Source organism: Aspergillus chevalieri, chromosome 6 (genome assembly GCF_016861735.1).
Source record: "Aspergillus chevalieri M1 DNA, chromosome 6, nearly complete sequence".
NCBI lineage: Eukaryota > Fungi > Ascomycota > Eurotiomycetes > Eurotiales > Aspergillaceae > Aspergillus > Aspergillus chevalieri.
The window spans coordinates 957863-979737 of NC_057367.1; the positions used below are offsets into that span (position 1 = coordinate 957863).

A 21875-nucleotide genomic window follows, 5' to 3' on the forward strand; every position below is an offset into this window, starting at 1 on the left:
CAAACAGGTTCAAGGTCTTGCTACATCTACTGCAGGGGAAGATTCATTTTCAGCGCTTCATTCACACTTCCTGTCTCTACCGCTTAATGAACGTTTGCAATTTCTTCCTTGGTTGTTGGAAGGCGCGCTACCATGTTACATTCCTAGATCAGATCAAGCTGCTTGACTACCCACCTGATTGCAGTGAGCTCCATGGTAGCTCTAGGAAGGGGTATGCCATGGTCCCATGAAGAGGTGGACCTTCTGCTGAAACTAAGAAGGGATGAGAGACGACCTTGGTCGGCGGTGACAAGGTTATTTTCAGACCGATTTCCAGGTCGAAACCAGGGCTCAATCCAAGTATACTGGAGCACGACCCTCAAGAATAAGGCAGATTAACACTCCACAAGGCCGCACTAGATAGATGTCTTGATTATGTTTCTACAACGGTCTCACCATTTTATGAAAATTATTAAATATTTTAACTTGGTCTACAAGATGCCCTTGCTTCTCTTCCAACCAAGACGCTCTACTTGTCTCCATATGCACCATAAGAGTGGTCTGGAATGTCTATTTCTACGCCCGATCAATACAATAACTACAATTATAATTGGTTTGTTCAAATGATAGGACAAGCGGAAAGTTCAACACTTGTTGAGGTGTGAGGTTGAGTTGATTGGCTCTGGCTTGAGGGCTAGCAGGTGTAGACAACACCTGTGTCATATTATAGCGCAAAAACAAGAGGATTTTAGCCATGATTATCCAGGTAGCGGGCTTGATTCATCACAGGGGCGTTTTGTTGTGGATCACCGCGCCAAGAGACAGCTTACTATTTCAGAACTTCAGCACGCGCTTGCAGTGGAACAAGGAGCACCAGAGCTTGACAAAGAGAACATTCCACAGGTTGAAGACATGGTTTCAGTATGTGCTGGATTGGTCATGGTTGATGAAAAAAGCAACTTCATCCGTTTAGTCCACTACATGAGACAGGACTACTTTTGAGGCAAGGAAGAAATATTGGTTCCCTGATGCGGAATCGAACTTCACAATGACTTGCATTACATATATTTCATTCAACACCTTCAAAAGTGGTCCTTGTCTGACCAATGAGGAAATTGAAGCATGACTACAACAAAATCTACTTTATGATTATGCAGCGCAAAATTGGGGGCATCATGCCTGTGCAGCTGTGACAAAACTAGATCAGTTAAGCCTGGATCTTCTTGAGAGTGACGCAAAGGTATCTGCCTTGAGTCAGGCTCTGATGGCTTCCAAAGATTGCTTCAACCATAGATATTATAGTGCAAAGCAAATAACAGCCCTACATTCCACAGCATACTTTGGAGTGAAGCAGCAAGTACACTCCTTAGACATGCGAGGCGCCCGGATTTGAAGGACAGTTACAGTTGGACGCCACTATCATGGGCTGCCAGGAATGGACATTATGGTATTGTCAAGCTGCTGTGCAAGCACCAGCAGAAAAGAACTTAGGTTTGGCCTTTACAGAATCATGTGATAAACATTTTGGCTTTACCCAAGTGAGATAGCTTTCTATACTAAGTGGCTGATCATTGCTCCCATTATGCTGTTTAGCTGATACATCCTCCAGCTCAGTGGCCTGCTTCACTCCTCCCAGCACTTCCTTATACATGTATATGACATCTATAAGCCACAGTTTGCCTAATTGCGCGCATGGCATCGTTTGCCACATTAATAGTTTTTGTCAAATAAAGGGGAGTCACAACTATAATACCAATCTTGCTAAGTCTTGAATACCTTATACATAAAAAAGCTAAGAACCAAAAGGGATTTGGCTGAAAACTCAAACTCTAGAATGAAAAAAGACTTGAACACCAACTTGCCCTTGTCAAATGCCCTAATACAGGCTGGAAGGCGAATCAACAACGCTGGTGGTGATATTTCTCCTTGTTGTCCTTTCATTGTCTCTTTCTTCTATACTAGGATATGCTAGCAGGAGCGCCATCCACTGTCCTCGCGAGGATATCCAAAGCAACGTCCATCCTTGGACCTGAGTAAGCCACACGAAAAACCCTTTGCCACCCACGCGTATTATTGGTTGCGAACTCAAATTTTGTGCCCTGTAACTCATCGACAAAAGGATTCTCGGCAACAACAGGAAAGTGGATGAAATAATCCCTCCGGATCACACCAAGTGTAAAACTATCAAAGGAGACTGACACCAATGCTGGAAAGCTGTCGCTAAGAGTCCTCAGCATTTGTTTTACATCCCCAACATTGGCATACATTCGCATAATATCTATTTTGAGAACCTGGAGGCTATGTCGGCATCTCTGGAGTAGGACCATTAGGTCCTCAATTGACGCTGGGATACATTTTAGATGAAGTTCCTGCAATTGTAACCATGGGGGACCTGCTGATGCAAGACGATGAATAAGTTCTGTGCCGCCACTCAGACCTAGGCCCTTGAGATGCAGCATGCGAAGATTGGGGGTGTGAAGGAGAATATTAAATGTCCAATCACGGACAATATCATCATCAAGTTCATATACCAACTTCAGCTCTTCAAGGTGCTGCCCAATTGCAATGAATTGCTCCTTGTCTGAAACTTGCAGTCGCTGAGGGTCTGGAGCATAGTTAGATATGTCCATGAAATTGACTACAAGCGCAGTGACAGGAAGATGGGCCCTTGCAACAACATCCAGGAGTGTTGTGATTGAGTCTGTTGGTCTAAAATTGTCATTATCTGACTGATCTCTGACCTTAGTGAGAACAGCATAGATCTCGAATGACTTGCAGTTGGCCAGCTGGCAGAGGATGTCTGTCAGTCGTTTCACAGCGGGGTGTTCCTGGAGATTGACGAGATGGCCAGATTGATGGCGATGTGAACCCCATTTGTAACCTTCTCCAAGATTTTCAAGGCACTCATCAAAACCTGCAAAAGCCATATGTTTCACATAATGCCGTAGTTGAGCGTCCCTTGAGATCGTCTCTAACTTCCCCAGATTGGCACAGGACAGATCAGTCCTGATGCTTTGCAATGAGGCCCTCCAAAACACAGAAGACACTTTTCCATAGAGGGCTTTGCATGCCATTCGTAAAGCCCCCAAATCAGCTGGGTGCAACGAGAAGGCCACTAGTTCGACTAATTCTAATGGCAGGTCACATAACGGAGTGTGGGGACTGGGCGATTTTTTTCGGCGATAAAGGCTCAGACTTTTGAACTTGCGGAGAAAACGTTTTCTGGTACTGTTTAAGTCCATAGTTCTTTCTTGTTTGTTTTTCAAGAGTCGTTGATGGAGTGGACGTTGATGGAGTGGACGTTGATGGAGTGGACGTTGATGGAGTGGACGTTGATGGAATGGTTGTTGATGGAATGGTCGCTGCTGAAGAGCCAAGGTTAAGTACTTCTCAAACTGCCGATCCAAGGCTGAGCGAGGCGGATTTGTTTTAGCACCTGGTCCGGCCTTCATCTACACATAATGCAGATTATATTTTGATTATTTCTATTTTGACCTTTTTTTTCTCTTCAATTGACACTCCTTTAGGGATGTCTTAATAATGGCTGTATTTCGTGATAAATCATAACAGACATGGTTAAGGGCTCTATACGCTCTATATACAACCGAAAAGGAAAGCGGTAAACAATCCATACTTCATACTCCATCCTAAGAAAACAAGAAACAACTCCTCAGGTCTCACACTCTTCCTCAGCAGCACCCGCACAGGGATTCCCTTGCGCATCAAAGTCCTGTTGATACACAGGCGTGTCGGACTCTGCGTAGTATGCCAAGTGATTTCCTCCTCCCTGTTTTTTGGTCCAGTCCACCAGGACCTTGCCCTTGGGCCCGGAAGTATCCGCCATCGCACCCCCAACAGCTGCATATGGCTTGAGCTGAATGTTGTCCTCCCTCAAGCCGCCTCGGACCATCTCCGCCTTGAGCATTTCCAATCCAGTCGCTGTCTGGCCTCTGCCACCCTGTGGTTTGTACAAGATGTATGCCATGGACTCACTCGACCAAGATCCTTCTCTGAAGTAATCTTCCATTTTAAAAATTATAACATCTTCGACAGTGGCTGGGTCGGTCAGCAGTTTGCCGCAGTGGTTCTCTTCAGCAAAGTGGCCAAGGAAAACGTTGCGCCCATCCATGACGGTGACAATAGTGCAGCCAAAGAACTCAGTTGTAGCGAATCTCTGGGCGGTATTCGGGTCCAATGTGTGTTTCTGTACATGTCCTGTTGCAGCTCGTTTATTTTCAGAGACGGTTTTCCAGAGGTTTTCTAGATTCGAAGAACTAGTCTGGCTATTGCTTTGGAGTTCTTTCTGAGTGTTCGTGCACTGTCCCTTCTTGGGCTTCTTGCTGAATACACCCTTGAAAAGATCTCTAGTCTTCCCTCTTATTTCCAATGCTCCAGAGGAGCTGGAAATATCCCTTCATTTTGAATTAACAAGGTACTTTGATGGGTCTCGAGACGGGTAGGAGTTTAGAATTAGGGCTTGCAACATACTGTGGAAGGGGCGAGCTCTGGACGAGTGATGCCAGGAAGAATATCGAGAGAAGAAGACCAAGGCATAACCTGAGGAATGTGATTGGTTGCATGGTGGCTTTCGTAATTTGAACGGAAAACAGGAATGTCAATTGAAAAATGATGATCAGCGGTGTTGAATGCAAGGAAATGAGATATAAAGGTCCTTATTTTTATTCTGTTATGGCTGTCTGTTTTCCTGTCTTCTCGAGTATCAAGAAGGTCAATTATACAAGTTTCTTAAAGTCGTGGTCTAGTAAAGCGACTCATAAATATAACTATACAAAACCCTATTACCCTCAAATTGCAACCAATCTGTCAACCTGGTTGTTAGCCTTGCAATTAACTCAAAAGCACCTATTGTATATCAGTTACCGAAAGCGGTTTAGAGCTCCCTATTTAGACAACAATCTTATCCCCATCTCCATGTTGGCCCCAAGTATGCCATTCCCTAGGCTGACATGAGGCTCACCAGTGGTTTATATGTATCTATACGTCCTTTTTTTTTTTTTTTTCCTAGAATGACCGTGGATTTCCTCTGGACGCCGCCGCTTTAATAAGGGTACTAAGAGGCTTGCTCATTGAGTATATCGCATTTGTAATACACTCGGGAGCGTCAAGAAGAACGTTTTTTTATATAGTGTAGCGTGAAGATAGTGAGTAGCTGTTGAGTAGTTAGTAAGTTGGATAAGAGCAATATTTCCTAGCTGACCGATGGGTTCAACTGCAAATCGACAACACACATGTCCAGCACATCCAATCAACTCAGGGGTGCCACAGGGCTCACCAGTATCACACATTCTGTTCATCATCTACCTCAGTTGTGTGTTTGGTATGATTGAGAGGAGAGTGATCGGCGTCCAATTTCTCTCTTTTGCAGATGATATAGGCCTGCTCGCACCAGGATATTCTGTTAGAGAAGTCTGCGACAAACTGCAAGGCGCAGCGAAGGTGGTCATTGAATGGGCCAATGACAATGTGGTCCAGTTTGATGCGGGGAAAAAAACAGAAGCAGTCCTGCTTATCCGCAGGCGCGGCTGGGGGTTGAAAGATCAGATTCGACGAGCACAAGTGGAAGTAGATGGCCACTGTGTGCCCTTCAAACCAGACCCGAAGGGGCATTGAGCATATGATTACTTGGAAGACACTTAGGGTAAGTGTCCTGTCTTGGAATACAACTAACTAGAACCCTAGGTACAATACGAGAGAAGCCAGGTTGTGACACATACATTAACAGATTAACTACTTCCCCAGCAACAGACCGCAATGGCTAATTTTCAATCTCAACAACAACTAGAAAGGCTTATGGCATATGAGAGAGAACGAATTGAATCATTGGCAAATGAAGTAGAGCTTCAGGAAAGACTGTCTCAGGCATTATGTGAGAGAACTAGTTCCCATCCTTAAACTAGTTATATTTGATTTTCCAGTGTTTACTTCACCTCAAAGTTCAGAATCCGAGAGCTCCAACCTTTCTTTTCCAAGCTCAGCAGTCAGCATAGCGCTTGTATGCCTCCTAAAGATTCAGTCAAGGTTAGTCTAGTCTGACTTCAGCACCCCGAAACTAGTTCCGACCACCACTAGAATAACAGGCTGTTTCCAGCAGGTTTTAACTCGCTCTCACCGCAAGATTGTTCCTTCTGCCTTATCAAAATCTTCCAGGATCTTGAACAGGTCAATCCCAGTATCATTAAGTGGGTCGTCGTAGAATTCTCCCGCGTCATCAGGTTCTCCTGATTTCCAAAGTGGGGTGGCTTTCATCCGCCCGAAAACGTTTCCATGGGCCTGGGGTATCGTCCGGCTCCGTCAAATCCGTCTCATAAACAGCGTCACGCTGTTCATCTGAGTCGGTACCGCTACTTGTGACGTTATCCACGCCACAGTTATTTCCCAGATGTCTATTCAGTCAAGACCGTGGGTGTTTCATCGCTTGGATTCGACGGAATTAGATAACGAACGAACACTGGTTTTAGTTATATGGAGATGGAGAGTGTTGAAAGCGAGACAAAGACACGGCAATGCTAAAGAGCAAGTATAAAGCAGTGAGTGAGCTTCTTCTTGTTCATGCAATAATGTGTAAACTGGTATATGGAAAAAGAAGCTTGTAAATACAGGAACCCAGAATGATAATATAAATGAGAGATAGGAAGATGGCAGGAGGACTGGAAAATTGAGGGACAAACATAGGAAGAGGCCACAATAAAAGAGTGGGCGCCATGGCGTCGTGGGCTCTAATACAGTGCCATGAGGCCATTTTCGGCGCGCCCTCACGGAACGGCGACTGCAGCCGTGATGGTGAAGCAAAAGGTGAGCCTTTGTCAAAAGACCGAGAAGGATAGGAACGCCCGCAGTGGGGCCCTGAAACAAGGAGTCTGGGTCCAATTATCTTCTTTAAAGGAAGGTGGTTTCTGTATAGTATATCTTTTTCTTTCTCTATCCAGCTGTATTTTCTCCTTTCTCGCAGCGTCAATACACCGTAATTGGCCGTGGTGAAAGGCATGGATCACATGCTACAAACTGACAGCCGAAAATGGCGTCGTCTGAGGCCGAAACTGGCAGCCATTTGGTAAACACAAATTGTCAGAGTGTAACATTGGCTATTGAATTCTATATAACTATAACTAGCTGTCTTGATAATAGCGTATAACACCTCGTATGCTGAGCAGTGAAGACGTCGAGTCAATCATGCCCAAAGGGGAATTCAGATCAGCACCGCCACCGCAGATGCCCCTCCTCAGGTTTCTGATTGACTAAATCGATAGACCACGTACATGTACTAGGACTCTCTCAGCCACTGCCATCCATAAGGCCGGAATGTGGCAGCCTGTGATAGCGGGGCACGAGTGTCTCTGTCTCCTCAAAAGGCGCTCTCATTCTCCGATTGTTTCCCCCTCCTCTTGTCGTTAGATTTATCGAAATAAACAACCCTGACCAGCCTTGATACTACACGCCTCTACAGCAATATGTCGCAGCGAGAGGATCCCCTGGCTTATGGCCATTATTACCCGCAAGACGGTTCTCGAAGCGGGGCAGGCGAGAGCGCTAGAGGTCTAGTCGGAGATACCTTCAAGAAGCTGAAGGCCACATACAAGAGCCATCAGGGTTCTCCGGCTCAGCTTCAACAGACAGGTAATAACCAGCAGCAGAGTTATAACCCTGGTGATTACGGGGTACGTTGTTGAACTCCCAAGAAGACACCTATGAAGAACCCCGCTAACCTTTTTATCTTATCTGCGGCTCAGCAACAATATCCGTCTACGAACCAAGGTCAACAACCCCCCAATGCCCCGTACCAAAACCCTCAGTCCCAAGGCAAGCCTCCCAAGCAGGATAAAGTTTCCGGTCTGCTGGGAAAGCTCCAAGGCACCGTGGCAGATTTCGGCAGTGACTTCGCCCAGCGTCTCGGAACCGCGCTCGATCCACAGGCGTACGCCGAATATGGACAGCAAAAACCAGACACGGATTATCGGTTTGGAAGCTTTGCTCCGGCACGGCAGGGGAATGACGTGAAGTGGTATGTTGATGGGTGCAGTTACTTTTATGCTGTGTCCAAGGCGTTGGAGAATGCGAGGGAGTCGATTTGGATTCTGGACTGTGGGTTCCATCCCATTGCACCAACATATGAAGTATGCTAACTACGATTAGGGTGGCTATCACCAGAATTGTACCTACGACGCCCACCTGCGAAGAACGAACAGTATCGACTCGATCGGATGCTTCAGGCTGCCGCGCAGCGTGGGGTGCGCGTGAATATCATCGTGTACAAGGAGGTGACCCAGGCCTTGACTTGTATGATCCCCTGTCACAACATCAGAGAACAGCACGGAATGCTAATGTCGCTCCCTAGTGTCCTCCTCCCACACAAAGCACCATCTGGAAAACCTCCACCCCAACATCGCAGTTTTCCGTCATCCCGACCACCTTCCTGACGCCCAAGAACTCACTGCTTCGATAACATCGTCCCTCCAAAACTTCTCTCTCGATGCTGCCTCGTTGGCTAGGATGCCTGGGGAGGCAATCAAGGGTATATACGGCATGAACGACGATGTCATTCTCTACTGGGCACACCACGAGAAGCTCTGCTTGATCGACGGCCGAGTGGCATTCATGGGCGGCCTGGACCTGTGCTTCGGACGCTGGGACACCAACCAGCACAGCATCTCCGACGTCCATCCTGCAGACCTGAACGAGATCGTCTTCCCTGGCCAGGACTACAACAACGCCCGAGTCCTCGACTTCCAGGACGTCTCGCACTGGGAGCAGAACCAATTGGACCGGAAGTCTGCCTCTCGCATGGGATGGTCTGATGTGGCTCTGAGCTTGCACGGACAGGTTGTCGAGGACCTGCGAAGGCACTTTGTGGAGCGCTGGAACTTCATCTATGATGCGAAGTATGAAGTTCGTAAGGAGCAGAGGTACTCGCGACTGGCGTTGTATGGACGTCCGAGCTCCGCTGTCAGTCAGGGTAGCCAGTCTCAGCAGCCTGGGGTTGGCCAGCAGCAACCACAGTCATCACAACCTCAGCAACCCCAGCAGCCACAACAGCAAGCTCAACCACAATGGCAGCAGGCGCAGGCGCAGCAACAACAACCTTCTCCACAGCACCCTCACTGGCAACAATCACCACAACGGCCTCAGCCGCAGCCACAAAGCCAAGCTCAATCTCAATGGCAACAACCAGCGCAGTCGCAACCTCAGTGGCAGCAACAAGCACAGCAGAACTCCCAGCATCAGTCACCGCAACTGCCAGAGCTGCAAGCATCGCCTGATATGAAACAACAGGCGCAGCCACAGACACAATGGCAGCCGCAGCAACCGCAACTGCCCCATGAAAAACCACAATGGCAGCAGCAGCACACAGAATATAAACCCTACCGACCAGACGGCGCTTCAAATACTCCCCCGCCTCAAAATTCGGGCAGCCCCGCTCCAAGCCATCAATCGCCGCCGCCGAGCTACCAAGCATACGAACCCCAGAGTACTTCACAGCAATACACGTACACTGGACAGTCGTTCCCACCACCGCCACCTGGTCCTCCCCCTAATAAACCCAACCAGCCCCAAGTTCAACAGAGCCAGCAAAGTCAGAAACAGGGTCAACAGGGCCAAGCACCTTACTTCCCGCCTCCGCCGACCCAGGAAGGTTCTCAATACCAGACACGTTGTGTTGAGGATCATGAAGGTACCCGCGGTGTTGGTGATCTTGATAGAGGCCTCGCTCTCCCTCGTCGTTTCAAGAAGGACGATCTGATGCAGTATAGCAACAACCTCCGTGGTCAATTGGCCGGCCAGATCCATCAATACCAGGACCGTCTCACCACTTTTGGACGACCGCAGGCACAGGCCCGGGGCAACATGTCTTGCCAGATTGTGCGCAGCTGTTCCAAATGGAGTCACGGTAGCGACACGGAGCACTCGATTGCCGACGCCTATGCTGCTATTATCCGCAACAGTGAGCATTGTGTTTACATCGAGAACCAGTTCTTCATCACCGCCACAGGCGACTCTCAGAAGCCAGTCAAAAACAAGATCGGTGCTGCGATCGTGGAGCGCATTCTGCGTGCAGCTCGCGCGGGCCAGAAATACAAGATTATCGTTGTGATCCCATGCGTGCCCTGCTTTGCGGGAGACTTGAGCGACGAGTCCACCTTGGGCACCCGTGCCATCATGGAGTTCCAGTACAACTCCATCAACCGTGGAGGAAACAGCATTATGGAGCTGATTGCCAAGGAGGGTTATAACCCGATGGAATACATCCGGTTCTACAACCTTCGTAACTACGACCGCATTAACCTCAGTGGTCAGTTGGCAATCGCTGAGCAGAGAAGCGGTGTTAATTACGAAGAGGCGCGGAAAGAGCAGGATGTGAGAACTGGTGGACCAGGGGGTTATGGTCCGAGTGCTCCTCGGAGTGCGTTTGATCCATCAGCTCCATTCCAGCAGTATCAGAATGCTGCTCAGCAAGTGCCTGGCAAGCCTGGTCAGTGGGATAGCGTGAGCTCATGCTATATGCTGAATGGAGAAGATATCCGCAAGGTGCCTTGGGACGGTCCTGCTGAGGCTGAGATTGATGCATTCGTCACTGAGGAACTATATGTTCATTCCAAGGTATGGCCTTTATTGCCTCTCATCCCTTGAATAATCACTAACAGCAGTAGGTCATGATTGCTGATGACAGAATCGTCATCTGCGGATCCGCCAACATCAACGACAGATCCCAATTGGGAGACCACGACTCAGAGATTGCCGTCATCATCGAAGACTACACCCCGATTCCATCCACGATGAACGGCAAGCCATGGACCGCGAGCCGCTTTGCCGCATCCCTGCGACGACAACTATTCCGCAAGCACCTTGGCCTCCTTCCGCCCCAAGATCCCCAGTGCCCAGACGCCAACTACGAACCTATCGGTGTCCCCAACAATGTCGACTTCGACTCACCCGAAAGCCAACTCGTCGCCGATCCGTTGGCCGATCCACTCTACAGCGTCTGGAACACCCGCGCACGGACAAATACTGAAGTCTTCCGAAAGGTCTTCCATGCCGTACCCGACGACACGGTTCGCGATTGGGCAACCTACAAGGAATTCTACGGGTACTACTTCCACAAGGCGGATAAGCAGGCCTATGGAGAAGCAAAGGATGCAGCACCAGCTAGGTATAGGTACGGCCATGTGGTGCGGGACAACTTCCCGCCTGGTCCTGAGGGCGCGAAGCAGGTCAAGGAACTGCTCAGCCAAGTGAAGGGAACATTAGTTGAGATGCCGTTAATGTTTTTGATTCAGGAGGATGTTGCAAAGGAGGGATTGACGCTTAACGAGGTGACGGAGCCGATTTATACTTGATTTTGCATATTTTATGATATCTATTGATGTATATATTTTTTGACATCTTGGAAATGCATTACGTCTATTTGGACATTGTTATTACTTTTCCCCGGAACCTCTTGATATGGTATGATATTGTTCTCGAGAACAATATCAAGTGGGTGACTGCAGATGATTATCATGCCGATCTGTTCCACTCACTGACCATGGGTCAATTATTCTATTGCCAAATATTTTTCAGAATTGAATTTGAAATGGATGAGATATAATACTTACGAGAAGTGCAGTCCAAATTTGGGATGTTTCTGAGCCTCTTAAAAGTTATTGACGGAACAATGTGGTCCTTTTAAATAGTTTCCACCAGCAAAAGGCCATTACCCTTGGCCTTTAACAGCTTCTGAAGATAATCCCTTGTCAGTGCCGACGGTCAAAGTTCTAGGGCATTCAAATCAATGACCCACATGTCAAGAACAATACCAACGCATGAATATCTGCACATTCATATTGTTCTATACTAACTGGATATGGCCTCTGCATGTCTGCAGACAAAATGCCGTACTTTATATAAGGTTAGTATACGTACATTCAATTGAAGGCCCCTTACTATTGTGTCTCGTCCCATTCTCTACCTGCTCGAGTCGATATAAATCTCCCACGACTCCCCTCAACTCGACCTTCTCTCTCCATCCAACGCACTCAAATCTTCCGCGTTTCGACCCACTCTACTACTACTATACCTCAAGCTCTGCGCTTAACCAATCTACCCCACTCTTACAATGTCTCCCATGACTATTGCTAAGAACTCTGCCGTTGTCAAGGGTTAGCCTTCCTCCCTTTCCGCTGCCTTTCAGAAAAGACGCTAATGATATCTATAGCTTCCCCCGGCGGTGGCTGCGTTATCATGTAAACGGATCTCGTCAGCTGAATCCGCAGCTCGATAAATCCTACGACCTGACAAGAATATCCCCCGCCGGCACTTGAGATCTCGCACCATAGTCTGCCTTTTTCTTCTTGACGATGAACTCTCTATATACTCGGCCCCCGGACAATCTCTCGCCCTGCCTCGATTCGTCCTTCTTCTCCGGCTACGATGTGACATGATAACCCTACTTGACCCTGCTACCTGGTCAACTTCACAACTACAACCATGGAGATACATTGGTTGGATGGAATGGAGTGATTGAGCTGGGTTGAGTTTATCTTCGTACGAACCATACCCGGGAGCAACTACATGAAAAGAAAAACAAAGACTGCTGGCGGTTGTTTGTACTATAGGGGGGGTGTCAGTTCTATTGTCTGTGGTCGTTGGCTTTGGTTTTTCTTGCTGCTTTTCATTTATAATTGCTTTTACTGGGTTATGTTATGTTTTCCTTTACAAAAGGGATGTCTGGTACCTAATGATAACATGTATCGTTCTTTTTTCTATTTAGATTGGATGGCAAGGTTTCTGTAGGAGATGGCCAAGGCGGTTGTACGTCGGGATGTTAGATGCAATAAAGTGGCATTAACCAAACAAATACGGTATCTCAATAACTCCATATATACAAGAGGTCACTATTTATGGTGCAGTTTCCTTCTGGATAGCATCAACCCTCGCAATATCATCCGCATTCGGCTCCTGCAACTCCTTATCAGAAAGCACAAACGCATCCCCGACGGTATCCTCAACTTGCTCCAGTGTATGCGAGACAACTCCCACAGAGCGTGCCATCCCAACCTCAACCATATCCTCGCCTACAGCAGATTGAATGCGTCCCTCGCCGCCGTGGTCCATCAAATCGGCCTCGAAGGCATGGCAGAGGGATTTGAGGGGTTCCAGGAATCGATTGCGGAAGGAGAGATATGTCTTTTCGAGTTGGAGGCGTTCGCGGAGTTTCGGGGAGGAGACGATGACGTAGTAAAGGCCTAGGGCGGCGTGGATGGATGGCGTGAGCGTTTGGGAGAATTTGATCCAGGAGGCGACAATTTCGGAGGAGACGTCGAGGAAGAGATGAGTGGAGTTGAAGAGAAGGGGGAAGAGGACGGAGAAGTAGTGTGAGTCCTGGAAGATGCTGGACTCAGGAGTTTGCTCTGTGGTGGCCAAGATTTCGTCTTTGAGCCATCCGATAGCGCTGTCTTTGGCGGTTAGTAAGGTATCGTCCTCTAGGACCTTTCGGATCAATTTGAAGCGAGTCACTTCGGATGGATGGCTGTGGATGATGGTGGATGGTATCTGTCGGAGTGTGCTGTAGTTTTGGCGCGCTGTACAGGCCGTAAGCTCCAGAACGAAGTTGTTGAACTCCGTCTCAGAGGATGGCTCCCCAATGGCATTCTCCATGGAGAACACCGTCAATGTCAGTAAGGAGTCCAGAAGGGGCTGCGGTTGCCCGAATGCCACCTCATCTGGAGTCTTGAAACCCCCAACAAAGTTTGAGAACAGTTGAGCCAGGTCAGGGAAAACCGCAATCGGCGTGACCTGTCCTGACGAAAACAGCTCTGCCACCGCGGCCCGCGCAGCCAACAGCAACAACGAGCCGTGTCTCTCAAGCGGGATGTCTTCGGGGTTCTTTGGGGGTTCGTCAAAGTCTAGCGGTGGAGGATGGCTTTCGGACGGTTGAGAAACAATCGCAAGAAGTTGCTTGTCATCTAAACCAAAGTCTCGAGACAGAGCCTGTGAAGTCAGCAGGAGATTTCAACGGGAAACATTGAGTGACCTACAGTGATCTTTGCCATAATCAAATCTCTTTCTTTGAGATGCTTTGTAGAAGTGTATACGTCTGTCTGCGACTCTCTCCCCGGTATACACAAGTTCGGACGTAGCTTTTCTTGCAACCTAATGGCCCACGACATGCCTGAGTCCATAGGACTCGAGAAACTCAAGAGATATGACTTGAGCAATTCGATCAGACCAAATTGCAAGAACTTCCTCACAAGTATAGTTTCGTCATTGCTCGAAGGCGCAGTCGACTGTGCTTCAGCTTCGGGATCGGGGGCAGATGCCTCTGAAACTCGCAAGATGCTGGATTCGCTAGCTGCTCTCGGCGGGGGCGCGGGCCTCTTCGAAGGGGCGACGTCTCTGAAGAACTCCAGCAGTGCGATTGTGGTCTCGTTCGTTGGCATCAGGGTATAGGCTTCCAGTGCGGCCTGAAGGGACGTAGCGATGAAGCGGCTCGGGGACTTTGTTTGGATGCGACGATGGAGTACCGATAGCATGGCCATGAGACAGTTGAACTTCAAGATATGCCGTGGAAGACTACCATCCATCTCTTGTGTTTCCTGCACGCTACTCCCTTCCCCAGTATCCCCAATATCTTCCTCCTCATCTTCGTCATCCGGCTGCAGTTTCATCAAAGCATCTGAAACACGCAGGATGACTTCTCTCGGATTCCCCAGACGGGCGATATCTTGCAGACATTCGGAGGATTGTGGCAGCATGGGCAGGAGCAACTGGACCAAATCCCAGCCGATATTGGTGGTCAAGGTCTCATCTTGGAGAAGTTTATGGAGGGTGGGTAGTCGAGCGGGGGTCAGTTGGTATTCGAGGATGGTGAGATAAGTGAGATAATCGGTGGCCGGCGGCAGGGCCGCAATGAGAGGGTCTTCAGTGTCGGTCATGGTAATGATGTGATCTCTTTAGAATATGGGAATTCGATTGGAAAGAAAACTGGGGGAGATGCAGGTCAGGAGAGAGAGACAGACACGGTAGAGAGCCTCACAGCCTCGATGCGGGACGGGCCACGCGTGCACATGATATGACATCACCGATCGCCAGATTAGTATTTGTAGGAGTACTTGGTACGGGGTACTCTGAGTACACTGGAGAGGACTGGAGAGAGGCGAGCACCAGAATGAAGCATTCAATTGTCTGGAAGTTCCGGTACATATGTTGATAGCTGAGCCTGAGCAATCAATCCGGAGTATATGGAGTTATACCAGATCACATGACCAGGACTCGATGAGTATCACAACCATATCAAATACAGTCTTATGTGACCTATGGATATATCCTTATCCACAGACCTTCTATTAACCAGAAATATATTCCCAAGTGCCCCTGTATGTGGTGGTGTCCGCCGGGTGTCCTTCCGCAGTAGGGAAGAAACATGATTCAAGACTCGACCACGGTCAGCCCTGTTGATACATACTCGATTGAGCGGCGGTTGGCACATCGATATCAATCAGTAGTATGAATGTCAAACTCAGATTCAGAATGACAATAATATCATGTCACAACAGTGCGCATTGATGGGACTTGTTCTTCCAGGTTTGAACCGGTCAAATGCCGATGTGACGGTGACTTGCCTGGTCTCCATCCGCGCAGTGCCGAACTTCCTTTTTTCTTGATTTCCCCTTTTCCTCTCCAACTTTTCCTCTTCCTACTAGTCCTGCCTTCTGAGCGCATTCTGTATAGCTACTTTGGTCTAATTTCCTAATTTTGCTGCGTTTTCTCCGATTCAGCGGTCGTCTTTTGCCTTTTTTTTCTCCTTCTCTTTCTTTTGTCTCTGTTTTCATTGCGGTCTCGCTCCCTTGCCGTTGTCGTTCACGATCCGACAAAGCTGCACAGGTCTTTTGCTTGGGAAAGCTAGGAATCAGACTTGACCACAGCTGACTTCATTTAAAAAGTCCTCGGAGCATCTACTGCTAACCACCACTGGTCATCCTCATTCCAGCGCGACTTCCTCGCGACTTTCGTATTATCCGACCAGGGGAAACTGCGACCTTGACAGCTGGAACTAGAACAGAAAGAGAAGGACAGCCAGCAAACGAAGACAAACAGGAAAGAGAAGGAAGGAAGCGAACGGAAATACCGCCTGGAGAATGGCCACCACCGAAATGCAGTCCTTCTATACCCCCTCGACCTCTACGCACATCTCCTCCCACGCGCCAGCTGCTGTCGACGAACTGATCAATAAATATTCCTCGACCATGTCGACTACCACCAACACATCTTCCACATCACAGCCCCGTCGAGGCGTGTTGGGTCGCGCCATCGATCGCGTCCATCTGGAATACTACCGGTACGAAGTGACTTTCGGGATCTACGTCCTGACGCCAGGCGAGAAATTGGCCGCCAACACCTTTGTCATGGTGTTCATGACTCTTCTTCTTTGGGCATTACTCCTCTACTTTCCTGCATTGCTATACAACAAGCTCAGTCGTCTCGTGTGGTTGTTGACGGGCCACAGCGGCGAGGAGATGGGGGCCGTTCTGGGCATTCTCGAGACGCGTGCCGGTGCCACATCGCCGGCGTTCTCAAGCCCGACTTCTTAACCACTGTCGGCCGGAATGCACCTGGATTCTTTTGTACGTAAACCATGAGGTCAGACCTGGTGAGCAAGGTCAACCCCACTGTCTCTAGGATGACAAACTAATACAGTGTCAGACTGTCATTCGATGCTCGAACGGAGTTTATACGGCGTTGGTTTTCGATTTTGGTGTTTTCCATGACGCTTATTAGCGACCTGATGTCGCTCACAAATATAATGAACTGAACGAGAAAGGACTTTATTTCTTTTAATTGCAGCATGGGCATGCATACGGGACTCGTGTTGTGAATGTTTTCTTCAAGTTTTTTTTTTTCTTTTTTCTGCTCGAGGGGGTTTTTTTCTGGGTACGGACCGGACAGAGATCTTGTGTATTATGTTCTGTTGCCTTTTCTCTGTTGTCTTGTTTCGATTATTGCTTAATGCCCGCATACTACCAGCTGTACAGGGCGACTCTTCGCCGGATGGAGTATGTCAAAATCAAGTCGTTAACTGTAATATTTAATGGCATGGCGATCCAGAAAGACTGACTTATCCGTTTCGTATATGAGTAGCATCCTGTAAACTTCACATCCATGCGTCGGTGATGTTGCTCTTTTCGACCTGTTCCGTATGCGAACTAGAGGGACAGCGACACTGTCTCCCGGTGAAACATCGTAAAGTACGGTGTGGAGAGCAGCGGTTAAGACAGGTAGATTGCTGCCCAGTGGATGCCATCGTGGCTGTTCTCTGCCCTATGTTTTTTGCATTCTCCAAAACGCGCAAGAGCCGCGCGCGCAGCGCCAAAAATAAACCGACCATCAGTCAGCAACATTAACTGAGGCCAACCACGTTGTTTTTCTTTGTTGTTGTATGACTTGTGTTTATGTACTTATATTCACCATCACATTTTCTGCTTTTTCTCCTTTGGTTGAGCATCAGATATTTTCGTTCTTTCCCCTCGGTTCGGGCGGTGTTCCTGAACGATCCTTGGTCGGCCCAAATTCTAGGAGACCTTCACTAGTTTCATCTTCTCTCTCCTGCGACCGAACGTGGGCCATTATTGCCTGCATCCATTAACAACAAGTACTTTTGCTATCGAGATACACTCTTCATTTACTGTCGAACCTATCCTGAGGAAACAACACAACGTCTAGTCCTTCTCCGGCTCGCCATCCTCTCCCCATCGACCGACGGAGCAAACAGACACAGCAAAAAAAAAAAAAAAAGTTACCCCTGTCGCTTCGGACTGCCTAACACAATGGCAGTCAACGACTACTACAGCTCGAATTACTACGGGAATCCTCCCAGATACGATGATTTAGCCGCAGACCACGACTCCTTCAGACGAAACGCAGCAACCCCGGCCTCGCATGCCTCGCATGTGTCCCCTTTCGAGACCTCCGACAGCGACCTCCGGCATCCCGAGCATAGTCACCAGACACTGGCTTCAGATCCCAGCGCATATCCTGCTGCTGCACGAACAAATGAACACGATTACTATTCTGAGAATATCCCGCTGAATGAACACGAACAAGGTCATTATGCAAATGGCCCACCGCCGGAATGGATGCGACAACCCACCCATTACCCCCCATCGCCTGAGATGATGGAAGTACCAATCGATCCGGAGAGGGGGAGGAAGAAGAAGGGGTTCTTCAAGAAGAAGCTGCCATGGGTGACGTATCTCCTAACAATAATTCAGATTGTGGTGTTTATCGTGGAGTTGGTTAAGAATGGTATGTGCGACTGGAATCAAAGCATCAGTGTACTGAACTAATCGGCGATGTATAGCCCAATTCACAGGATCGCCCATCGAAACCAAACCCTCATTTAACCCGATGATCGGTCCCTCGCCGTATGTCCAGATCTATATGGGAGCGCGGTACGCACCATGCATGAAGAATATCGACGGTGTGCAGAATTCCGACACAACCATCGCCTGGAATTGCCCCAACAGCACAGTCGCCGATTCGATGGATTCCAGCAACCAGTGCTCATTGTCTCAAATGTGCGGCTTTAACGGAGTCCCCAATCCCGTTCCCGGAGGGTCTCTCGATGATAAGCCAGAACCCGACCAATGGTACCGATTTATTATTCCAATCTTTCTGCATGGAGGATTCATCCACATTGGTTTCAACATGATTGTACAATTGACGATGGGAGTGGACATGGAGCGAACCATCGGTTGGTGGCGGTATGGTCTGGTCTACCTTGCTAGTGGTATCTTTGGTTTCGTACTGGGTGGAAACTACGCGGGTCAAGCCAACGTTTCGACTGGTTGCTCTGGTGCTCTCTTCGGTATTCTGGCCCTGTTCATCTTGGATCTGTTGTACAACTGGAAAGACCGCCCATCGCCATTCGTCGAACTGGTCATCATGATCCTGGGTGTGGGTATCTCTTTCGTCCTGGGACTGCTTCCCGGATTGGATAACTTCTCCCACATTGGTGGTTTCATCATGGGTCTTGCTCTTGGACTTTGCGTCATGAGATCACCTAATGCCCTCCGCGAACGTATAGGTCTGGCCCGCAACCCGTACGTCGCCATGAGCGGTGGTGCCGGAGCTGGTCCGGATGACAACAAGGCCACCACCCCTGGTCCTAGCTTTGTTGATTACCTCAAGGGTCGGCGAGGGTTGAATGACCAGCACTCATCGATGAATCCGATCAACTTCTTCAAGGGCCGCAAGCCACTATGGTGGGCGTGGTGGTTGGTGCGAGCTGGTGCTCTGGTTGCGGTGCTGATTGGATTCATCTTGTTGATTGTCAACTTTTACAAATACCCCAAGTCGAATTGCGACTGGTGCTACCGGTTGAGTTGTCTGGTGAGTGCCTCTTACATACTGGTATGGCTTGAACTGCTACTGACTTGTATTTTCTATAGCCGGTTAAGAACTGGTGTGAACAGGACCAGTTGAATTTCAAGACAACTACGACGAGCAATTAAACAAAATTTTCTACTTTTTATATCTTTTGAATTTTGCAATCTGTCGATTTGGATAGTTTCATCATGAAATCTTTGCACATTTTGATGCTACGAGTCGAGATAGGGCATTTTGGCGGCGTTGGATGAGATATCAGTGGTGGAATTTTTTTTGAGATATCCCATTGTTGTCTTTTATCTATTTACTATATTTTGTCTATTTTCCATATCTACAGTCCTATTTCTTGCCAGAAGAGTACTGTAGTTCTATAGAAGGCTTAGTAAGCAGTGGCTGTGCCATGCTATTTCTGTACCATTTTACCGTATTTTACACGTTGCAGCGATGATCACTAGGCGGTGCACGTAATGACGGTACAGGCTCCGCCTGCACAGCCCTATCGACATGCGATGCTCACTCCGGCTTCATCTTTGCCAATCCTCTTCGTTTCGCCGCTGCCTCATTTGCAGTTGTTTTTATCGACTTGGGCTATTACGCGGCTTCAATAACGGCTTCCTTCACAACTCGACTCAACCAGCCGCCTCCGAAATCCACGCTACAATCCAACCGCTCTCCTCCGTTGCCCAACACGCCTTCGCCGGAAATGCAACTCTCCCCCGTCGCGATGCCCACGATCCACGTTTAATTGAATCTAACTAGTCATTTGTCTCTCATCCAAGAACAATTCGATAATTTTTTTTCCTGCTCATCCACGATGGCGACATTAGCCGGGTCTCCGCCATCGTCCCCTTCGTTGCCCAAACGCCGTCCTAAAGCCTGGGCGCTGCGATGTGAACGGTACTGCTGTGCGGCGCTGTCATCGTTCCCATTGGCGTTTGTGTATAGCTTGACAACATGGGCGGTTTATGTCGAGGCAAGTATTGGGTTTAGGCCGTCGTCGAATCGGTGGATTGGTGAGTTTCGTTCGTTCGATAATTGGCAGGGTGATGGGGTATGCTAATGCGGCCGTTGGGCATAGGCGCGCCGACTTCGCTTCTCGGGATCCTCCTCTACATCTGCCTTAACGCATCGTATTCAGTTGCCGTTTTCACGAACCCCGGATCGACCCTGACGAATAATTCTCGCGGACGACATGAATATAGTGCCTTGCCTGTTACCGAGCTCCCCGAGTATACGGCGTACACGGTTAGTTCGACGGGCTCATCGCGATTCTGCAAGAAATGCCAGACCCCGAAGCCGGATCGCGCACATCACTGCTCTACGTGCAAGCGGTGCGTTTTGAAGATGGACCACCATTGTCCGTGGTTGGCGACTTGTGTTGGGTTGTATAATTACAAGGCGTTTCTGCTGTTTTTGATTTATACATCGTTGTTCTGTTGGGTGGATTTCGCGGTTGCGGTGGCGTGGACTTGGTCGGAGGTTTTTGGGGATACGCAGAATATGGAGGCTATCTTGCCGGTGAATGTGATTTTGCTGGCGATTCTGGGTGGTGTTATTGGGCTTGTGTTGACGGGGTTTACGGGGTGGCATATTAGTTTGGCGGTCCGGGGTATGACGACTATTGAGTGTCTGGAAAAGACGCGGTATGTGTCTCCTCTGCGAAAGGCACTGGATCGTCATCGGTACGAGCATGTACTAGGTGCTAGTCCGAATCATCATAGCCATGAGTCTGGACTTGGCCCTGAGGGTCTTGGTCATCGTCTACAAGATTACGGGCACCAGATCCTCGATGCGCACGCGAATGCGATTCCGGGCGTAACCCGGCCGGAGGAGGGAGAGGAACAAACGCCAGACCCGTCGATCTATTCCGGATCTACTGGGGTTCCGATGGACAACCTCTCACCTGCGCAACAGGCTCTAACCCGTTCCTACGCCGACCTTGAACGACAGCGTGAAAACGATCGCTACCAGGAGTACCTGAACGAAGAGGACAGCGAGAAAGTACCAAGAGCATTCGACCTAGGCTGGCGGCGAAACCTCCTCCATCTCTTCGGTGACCGGCCTCTTCTTTGGCCCGTACCAGTATGCAACACCACCGGCGATGGCTGGCACTGGGAACCAAGCCCCAAATTCCTCGAAGCCCGCGACCGCATCCGCCAGCAGCGCGAACAAGACCAGGTTGAGCAGCAAAAATACCAACGGGATCTGTATCTGCGGAACATGAACAATAGCCAGGGGTGGCTGGGTAGAAGTGGAACAATGCCAGAAGAGCCTGAACGGCCTGCTACGGGTGTCTCGATGAAGACGCTGGCTCCTATGTCACCGCGCCCGAGACCGGGGGACAGCGACTATGAAGATGACGTTGAGGAGGAGGACCATCATCTGCTGAATCGGGATAGCAATAATGTACCTGGTGGTGGTGGTGCCAGGCGGCCGAAAACAGCGCCGAAACGATATCGGCAGAGTAATAGTGCGTCTGACGAATGGCGGGATTGGGATTGATTATTACATTTCATCTA

General features: G+C 48.9%; 7 protein-coding genes across 7 annotated transcripts; 4 read left to right on the forward strand and 3 right to left on the reverse strand.

Moving 5' to 3' along the window:
• Positions 1–1937: 1937 nt before the first annotated feature.
• On the reverse strand, positions 1938–3053 carry ACHE_60339A (uncharacterized protein; the record flags this gene model as incomplete). The annotated part of the gene is made up of 1 exon (XM_043281502.1): positions 1938–3053. The coding sequence occupies one exon, from the start codon at positions 3051–3053 to the stop codon at positions 1938–1940; it is 1116 nt and encodes a 371-aa protein (XP_043138975.1).
• Positions 3054–3649: 596 nt separating this feature from the next.
• Positions 3650–4559, reverse strand: ACHE_60340A (uncharacterized protein; the record flags this gene model as incomplete). Its single annotated transcript, XM_043281503.1, has 2 exons — positions 3650–4391; positions 4468–4559. The coding sequence occupies 2 exons, from the start codon at positions 4557–4559 to the stop codon at positions 3650–3652; spliced, it is 834 nt and encodes a 277-aa protein (XP_043138976.1).
• A 2889-nt stretch (positions 4560–7448) lies between these two features.
• Positions 7449–11330, forward strand: pld2 (putative phospholipase D (PLD); the record flags this gene model as incomplete). Its single annotated transcript, XM_043281504.1, has 5 exons — positions 7449–7655; positions 7728–8079; positions 8131–8274; positions 8333–10593; positions 10644–11330. 5 exons carry the CDS (start codon positions 7449–7451, stop codon positions 11328–11330), a joined length of 3651 nt encoding a protein of 1216 aa, XP_043138977.1.
• A 1540-nt stretch (positions 11331–12870) lies between these two features.
• On the reverse strand, positions 12871–14906 carry ACHE_60342A (uncharacterized protein; the record flags this gene model as incomplete). The annotated part of the gene is made up of 2 exons (XM_043281505.1): positions 12871–13962; positions 14010–14906. 2 exons carry the CDS (start codon positions 14904–14906, stop codon positions 12871–12873), a joined length of 1989 nt encoding a protein of 662 aa, XP_043138978.1.
• Positions 14907–16109: 1203 nt separating this feature from the next.
• ACHE_60343S (serine palmitoyltransferase small subunit family protein) lies at positions 16110–16562 on the forward strand (the record flags this gene model as incomplete). The annotated part of the gene is made up of 1 exon (XM_043281506.1): positions 16110–16562. The coding sequence occupies one exon, from the start codon at positions 16110–16112 to the stop codon at positions 16560–16562; it is 453 nt and encodes a 150-aa protein (XP_043138979.1).
• A 1233-nt stretch (positions 16563–17795) lies between these two features.
• Positions 17796–19481, forward strand: ACHE_60344S (rhomboid family membrane protein; the record flags this gene model as incomplete). The annotated part of the gene is made up of 3 exons (XM_043281507.1): positions 17796–18273; positions 18329–19359; positions 19419–19481. The coding sequence occupies 3 exons, from the start codon at positions 17796–17798 to the stop codon at positions 19479–19481; spliced, it is 1572 nt and encodes a 523-aa protein (XP_043138980.1).
• A 689-nt stretch (positions 19482–20170) lies between these two features.
• PFA3 (DHHC family palmitoyltransferase) lies at positions 20171–21858 on the forward strand (the record flags this gene model as incomplete). The annotated part of the gene is made up of 2 exons (XM_043281509.1): positions 20171–20369; positions 20435–21858. The coding sequence occupies 2 exons, from the start codon at positions 20171–20173 to the stop codon at positions 21856–21858; spliced, it is 1623 nt and encodes a 540-aa protein (XP_043138981.1).
• Between the last annotated feature and the right edge of the window lie 17 nt (positions 21859–21875).